The sequence below is a fragment of the Pan paniscus genome, chromosome 14, assembly GCF_029289425.2.
Source record: "Pan paniscus chromosome 14, NHGRI_mPanPan1-v2.0_pri, whole genome shotgun sequence".
In the NCBI taxonomy this organism is placed as follows: Eukaryota; Metazoa; Chordata; class Mammalia; order Primates; family Hominidae; genus Pan; species Pan paniscus.
Window position 1 is genome coordinate 8,434,955 of NC_073263.2, and position 7,736 is coordinate 8,442,690.

A 7,736-nucleotide genomic window follows, 5' to 3' on the forward strand; every position below is an offset into this window, starting at 1 on the left:
TCAAATAACCTGACATCCCTTTAACTCAACAACTCCACTTCTGGGACTAGATTTCACAGGAAAACATAACTTGTGTAAACATACACATACTTATTAAGGGCATTAATTATATATTACACATAATGAACAACAGCTTAATAAATATATAAAATATATGTAATAAGAAGGTGAATTGGAAGTATTAAGAAAGAATTATAAAAAGTGTGGGGTAACAGATGTTAGACTCTTTAGCCTAGTTTTAGATGACAATCATCTGCAGATATAGTTTGTGTGAGAGACATCTTACTCTGTAAATCATTTGGAGAGACACCTACAATATTTCATAGAGATGAAAATTTATTTCTAGTGAACTTATACGCTTGTCAATAAATAGTAACTTAAAAAATTTAGTTGATTGTAAATGATCTTTTCTAATCGGGGAGTAATTATGACTGTGTGATTTGAAAAGGTAATTTTGAACTTCTAACTATACTGAATTATTTCCAGTATCCTATTTTATAATACATACTAGAGTGACTAGTAACAAAAACTTTAGCAGAATATTCTTTCCTTACTACTTTTCAAGTATATGCATTAGTTTGAAGATGTTGAAGTGAGAAATTAAATATCTGAGAACTACAAAGGATAAATAATCCAGAACATAGAAATTTTATTAGGATGATAAAGAGCATCTGCAGAGGTAGATCACAGGATGATCTCTTTGTTTTTTAACAAAATGAATTTTAAGATAAATGTCTTTATCTGCAGATGCATCTTAAGACAAGAAAGTGAAGAAAAAACAAATGTTAATATGCTGTACAAAAAAATAGAGAAGAATTAGAAAGGAAAGAGAAACAATATAAGAAAGAAGTTGAAGCAAAACAACTTGAACCAACTGTTCAATCACTAGAGATGAAACTGAAGACTACAAGAAATACTCCAAATCAGATAAATCAATCTTTGGTAAAAATTCTATATTTTAAACTTTATTTTATCAATGTTACTTATAATATCCTCTTGATGTAATATATAATATTTTGGTATAAAACAAACCAGAAATGTTATCTCATTTTCAAAAAATGAATGATGACACTTACAGGTACAATTATTAATATTTATTATAAATCTTGGCATCCACATAGGATATTATTTTATTACAAAGAGCTTTTGAAAACAATAATATGCCATAATATATACTTAGTGATAACCTATTGATAAAGATTTTTTTCCCAGTAAAATTGTTCCTTGTACTTCCCGCTATTTCATATTGATTACTGTACCTAATACTATAAAGAGGAAACAAATTATTGCAATCACAAATAATCTCATGATATTCTAAGAAGAGCTCTATAAATTTTATCTTATTTACCATTGGTGTTTTGAAATAAAAGTTTTCTTTCGTATTGATACATTTACACCACAGAAGTAACTGTGATCTGTCAGAGAACTAGAAGTAGAGTCAGAAGTCCTGGGGAAAATCCTGTAGCTTGCTTATATTTTTAACATTTCTTTTTCAAAATTGTGGTAACTAGATGAGTTCATCAATGAATGTATATAGGAGTGACTCGTATAATGTCTAGATTTATGATTTAGTAAATGTAATTCTTACAACTGACTATAAAAGTGTTAAAAGAGTCAAATTGAAATAGAATGTTATCAGTGAAACAGAACTGTAGTAACTCTGGGAAATTTTATCTGTCCAAGTACGTGTGAAGTAAGGTTCTTACTATAGGGTGGTGTATGGGTTAGATATCAAAGTGTAAATGCAATTTTTTGATATATTTTAATTTAGTCAAATTTGTTAATGCTTTAATTTATGCTTTTGAGTTTGTTGTAATTCAGGGAAAGGCTTTTCCAATTCTGAAATTCTTAAAAATTCTCTGGTGTGCATGTGTGTGTGTGTGTGTTTACTTTTATAAATTCATTGACTTTAAATAAATTTCTGAACTTTTTGGAACTTATGCTCTATAAGGTTCAAAGTTTTGCTTCAACTTTTTCTCCAGTTGGATATCCACTTACAGTAACCTTTTTAGTATATGGATGTGCAGGTTATTCTTTAACTTCAGAGGTAATCATGATATGATATTTTATTGAGTACTAGCTAAAATTTTCTTTTGTTTTATTTAGGATTTTCATAATCACGAAGAAATGAGAGATCTGATGGATGAAAATTGCATTTTGAAGACAGATATTGCTATACTCAGACAGGAAATATGCACAATGAAAAATGACAACCTGGAAAAAGAAAATAAATATCTTAAGGACGTTAAAATTGTTAAAAAACAAATGCTGCCCTTGAAAAGTATATAAAACTCAATGAGGAATTGATAACAAAAACAGCATTCCGGTATCAACAAGAGCTTAATGATCTCAAAGCTGAGAATACGAGGCTCAATTCCGAACTGTTGAAGGAAGAAGAAAGCAACAAAAGACTGGAAGCTGAAATTGAATCATCAGTCTAGACTGACTGCTGCTATAAGTAAACACAGTGAAAGTGTGAAAACAGAAAGAAACCTAAAACTTGCATTAGAGTGAACACAAGATGTTTCCGTACAAGTAAAAATGAGTTCTGATATTTCCGAAGAAGAAGTTAAGAATGAGTTTCTTACTGAACAACTTTCTAAAACGCAAATTAAATTCAATACCTTAAAAGATAAGTTCCGTAAGAAAAGAGATACTCTCAGAAAAAAGTCATTGTCTTTAGAAACTCTCCAAACGACCTAAGCCAAACACAGCAGCAAATAAAGGAAATGAAAGAGACATATGAAAATGCAGAAGCTAAAGTGAATAATTCCACTGGAAAGTGGAGCTGTGTAGAAGAGAGGATATGTCAACTCCAACATGAAAATCCGTGCATTGAACAGCAACTAGATGATGTTCATCAGAAAGAGGATCATAAAGAGATAGTAACTAATATCCAAAGAGGCTTTATTGAGAGTGGAAAGAAAGACCTCATGCTAGAAGAGAAAAATAAGAAGGTAATGAATGAATGTGATCATTTAAAAGAAAGTCTCTTTCAATATGAGAGAGAGAAAGCAGAAAGAGTAGTAAGTATCAAGGAAGATAAATATTTTCAAACTTTTAGAAAGAAAATTTAAACATTTGGTTCTGGATACATGTTGAACTTAGTTGAATATAAAAATCAATGGATAAAAAGTGCGTTTACCATACTGTATAATTCCATTTACATGAAGCATCCAGAAAAGATAAACGTATAGGGAAAAAAAGTAGACTAATGTTTGCAAAGGGCTGGGGCTGAAAGCTGGTAGTTACTGCTAATGGGGGTGAGGGATCTTGCAGTGATGGAAATGCTGTAAAGTTGGATTGTAGAGATGGCTGCACAACTCAGTAAATGGACTAAAAAATCTTTTAACTTTAAGTTAAAACAGATACATTCTATAGTATGTAAATTATATTTCAACAAAGCTGTTTTAATAAAAAAAAAAAGGAAAACCGTGTTTACTATACCAGCTTAGAAACCTGCCTCATTTCTAGGAAATAAAAGGTAGAGGTGAGAGATGATTTACTTTGAGAAAAGACATTGTGTCACCTATGAAATTTTATTAGGCACAGAGTCATATTTTAAGGTAGATAGTTCTGTACTGCTGAAATAATAATTTTAATGACTTTATGTTGCCACATGTTAAGACCATAATGTAAGTATAAATGGAAATGTTTACACCTGAAATGAGTATTTTCAAATTAAAATTTAATTGATTTTCTTTGACACTTAATTCTAGATTTCCCAGATGAACTGAAGTGTATTGCTGTGTCTTGTAATACCTTGCTTTAAGTAGCTTTTTATGTATTTTAGTTGGTATATCTTTGTTATTAATCATATTAATTTAACAAATTTGAAAATATGTCAAATTACATATTTTTATGACTATGTAATGTTTTAAAGGCACCTACTTGTTATAAAATCATAATTTAGGATACATGTAATATTTAGCAAAACTATATTTGGTTTAGTCTTCCCACTGGTATTTATAGTTTACTTTGAATATTTATATTAATAATTAGCTCCTAATTTTTATTTCAAGGCTCAATGACTATAATTGGAATATAATTTTGTTCAGTACAAAGATACTTGTAGCTGCCTGTGATTTATGAGTAAGGCATTAGATCTCTATTTTCAGGCTGAGGGGTGGCAGGCTTCACGTACAGTGGGAATGGAGTAATTACAGGAGGGAGTTGTAGGAGCTTTGAAGTCAGAGAGGGAGGTAGAGACCTGTTTACCTAGGACCTCAAAGGCCTTTGGAATTTTACTTTTATTCTGAGATAGGAATCTGCTGGAAGGATTTGAACAGGTGATTGAATATGTCAGGAACTTTGAGGTTGAGTTGAGCTTCTAAGATGATTGAATGGTGGGATGAATCTGTTATGTAAGTAAGAGAATACCAACTTGGCAGGAAGAGAACATATTGTGCATCCCTCACTGAATTCAGTAATAAATTCAAATGTGTACATGTGATTAAAAGAAGGTGAATTGATATGTGTGGTGATAATTTTCAAAGTAAGTATGTTAGAGTTAAATATTATTAACATAATTTAATAATAAGGCAATTTATAAAATCAGTAACAAAAATATTTTCTCAGGTGGTTGTGAGACAACTTCAACAAGAAGCGGCTGACAGCCTAAAAAAATTAACTATGTTAGAGTCTCCACTGGAAGGTATATCACATTATCACATTAATTTGGATGAGACACAGGTCCCAAAGAAGAAATTATTTCAAGTGGAAAGTCAAGTATGTATGGAACTTAGCATGTCAACTGTTATTCTGTAGCTAGTTGAATTACATAACATGTTTTAGGATACTAATTATGGCAGAAGCTTGATTTTTTATTTTCATTACAATGAATTATTTCCATTTTACTATCTCTATAATGTACCTGTTTTTTTATATAGTGACTTTCATTCTACCATTTTGAAAAACCATTGCATACCTTTTCTCTTACAATATGTACCCTTGGAAAAGTTGAGAATTATACATCATTCCTCATAGAAAACTGACTTTTGTCCTGTTAAAACAGTATTTTTAAGTAATTTTTGTATTGCTCTGATGAGGCAGGCCAGATTAAATCAGAGAAGAATGTTTCATGGAATGTTCCAGAAAATTGTCTTATTTCTTCACTTTTGTGAGTGGACACAGAATCTGTGTCTATTTATTTCACAGATTCTAGGTTAACTTGTACAGAAAGGCCATTATACTATTCTTTTTAAAGTGCATGTTTTAGGTTAATTTACAAACTATTTGAAAAGTTAGGCATTTTCTTTATTTATCTTTTATTTAAAATATACTATAAAACTGTGGAAATATTTAAATTTGAGATAACATGTACATCAAAAATTGAGAGTTGAGAAAATTATCTTGATCCTACCTTTGGATTTTAAAAACAGTTTCACTGAGATATCATTCACATTTCAGAGAGTTCGACCATTTAAAATGTACAACTCAGTATCTATTAGTATATTCACAGCATTTTCATCACCCTGAAAAGCAACCCCACATCTCCTAGGCATGACTGCAGCCTTCCTCCATGTCCCTCCACCTACCTCTGTTGTAGGCGACCACCATCTATCTACTTTTGTCTCCATATGTTTGCCTGTTCTGCTTATTTCATATACATAGAGTTATACAATACGTAGTCCTTTGTGACTGGCTTTTTCACTTAGCATAATGTTTTCAGAATTCATTTAGCATAATGTTTTAGCACACATTGGTAGTTTATTTCTTCTTATAGTTAAATGATATTGTATTCCATGGCTACACTGGTTTTCCACTCTTTCATCAGTTGATGGACCTTTAGGTTAGTTTCCACTTTTTAGCTTTTATGAAAAATGCTGCTGTGAACATTCACTTACAGGTTATTATGTGGACACGGGTTTTTATTTCTCTGCCATTGGGCTTTATCCTCAGAGTTAATTGGGCAGATTTCAGCACTTGTCTTGCTCATGCTATTCTTTCTACCTTCTCAGTTTCTGTTCATCTAGCCTCATTCACTCAGACGTGGCAGACAATTTATTGTTTTCATGAAGCTTTCTCTGACTGTTCTCTCATTGACCTTATGTGTTAGCAATCATTGTCTAGTCTGTGCAGAAAAACTTAGTTCTTAATTTTACATGGCTTTTTTTATGGAAGATAATTTTCTCTCATTATAAATTTGCTTAATGGGGGAATAATATATAATATGTATGCCACCTATCCTTGCATACATTGAAAATATTTTAGCTTAGAAGTTTGTAGCATACAATTCAATACTTTATACCATACCAATTATTTCTTCTTTGAGACCTTGACACAGTAAGGTTTATATTCTAAGTGTGTTTTTAGCAATTATATATCAAATCTAAACCAATTAGTTTAATACAGGAGACTTGTTAAATCACATATTTATGTTTTTCTCTCTATGAAAAAGAATCTAAATTGGCCTTTTTTCACTATGCAGCAGAACTGTATTTCTGGACTGCTACCAGTTTGTCAGCTGAACAGTTCTGGGTGCAGCTTGTCCGATGACAGATAGCAGAGCACCTCAATCTGATTGCTCAGCAGAGTGCTTGTGAAGGCAGCACCACAGCAACAGTTGCTCAGAGGGAACGGATTCAGGAGCCTTGATTTAGCAATAGAGTCCAGGGTTTTCAGCTCAGTGTCTTTAGCCTGTCTCTGCTGGTCATGTCAGTTATGTACTATTCAATATAGGAGGTGCTGTTTACATTGTAGTACATACATAGTCATTGCCTAATGAGTCATACAGAGAGAAAAGTAAGTTATAAATTATGTCCCCCATTTGCTGCAACTCTCAGTGGTAAGAATGATTCAGTGCAGCTATAGGAGAGTACTTCCATTGGCATGCCACCTGCCTAAAATACACAATTTTGTTAAGATATACAATAAAATTATTATGTTAATAGCAAATATTTTATGTAGCTCACTATGTTCCATGTAGTCTTCTAAGTGTTTCATGTTAGTCCCCAGTTAAACACCTGGTTTTGGAAGGCTGAAGCAGGAGGATCGTTTGAGCCCATGAGTTTGAGACCAGCCAGAGCAATATAGTGAGACCCTGTCTCAAAAAAAAAAAAAATTAAACACTTATCTGAGGCATGGTGGTGCACGCCTGTAGTCCCAGCTACATTGGGAGGCCGTGGTAGGAGGGTCGTTTGAGCTTGGAATATTGAGGCTGTAGTGAACAGTGATCAAGCCACTGCACTCCAGGCTGGGTAACAGAGGGAGACTCTGTCTCATAAATAAAACGTTTTGTATAGATTCCCATAGAAGTGAGTTAGACATCAGTCATAGAATTATTAGCCACTTTGATGTCTACCTTGGGAGTAAAACATATAATAAGGGGCAGCGTTAAACCATCTCAATCAATAGCCTCCAACTTCTCGAGAAGGTTCTTATTTCATGAATTTCTAAACAAGCGACTACCTGGATTAAGACATTTGGTGGACACCATTTTGAGATGAAGAATCTTGAGTGAGAAGAAGGGAGATCTCTACTTACTGAAGCTTCCCAATGACATAGTTAAGTGTCCCCCAAAAGAAACTTTAGAACAAGACTTTCATCATGCCATATCTCTATGGAAAAGGAATTTCTTTAAAAGAAAACAAAGGCAAACAATTGATAATATGATTCTCATGGGAAAGTTTTCATCATAAAAGAAAAAGAGGGCTGGGTGCCGTGGCTCACGTCTGTAATCCCAACACTTTGGGAGGCTGAGGTGCGTGGATTACCTGAGGTCAGCAGTTCAAAAA

At 32.6% G+C, this 7,736-nt stretch overlaps 1 protein-coding gene across 1 annotated transcript; it reads left to right on the forward strand.

The window, feature by feature from the left end:
• Positions 1-657: 657 nt before the first annotated feature.
• On the forward strand, positions 658-4,844 carry LOC134728408 (putative ankyrin repeat domain-containing protein 20A12). The gene is made up of 3 exons (XM_063596032.1): positions 658-679; positions 2,647-3,026; positions 4,579-4,844. Exons 1-3 carry the CDS (start codon positions 658-660, stop codon positions 4,765-4,767), a joined length of 591 nt encoding a protein of 196 aa, XP_063452102.1. The 3' UTR covers positions 4,768-4,844.
• Positions 4,845-7,736: the final 2,892 nt, after the last annotated feature.

Bases quoted from the DNA above. Each gene is read 5' to 3' on its own strand.
- LOC134728408 (XM_063596032.1), top strand. From the start codon at position 658: ATGATAAAGAGCATCTGCAGAG. The intron at 680-2,646 runs GTAGATCACAGG...AAGTTCCGTAAG, and splicing joins GATAAAGAGCATCTGCAGAG to AAAAGAGATACTCTCAGAAA. The intron at 3,027-4,578 runs GTAAGTATCAAG...ATATTTTCTCAG, and splicing joins GAGAGAAAGCAGAAAGAGTA to GTGGTTGTGAGACAACTTCA.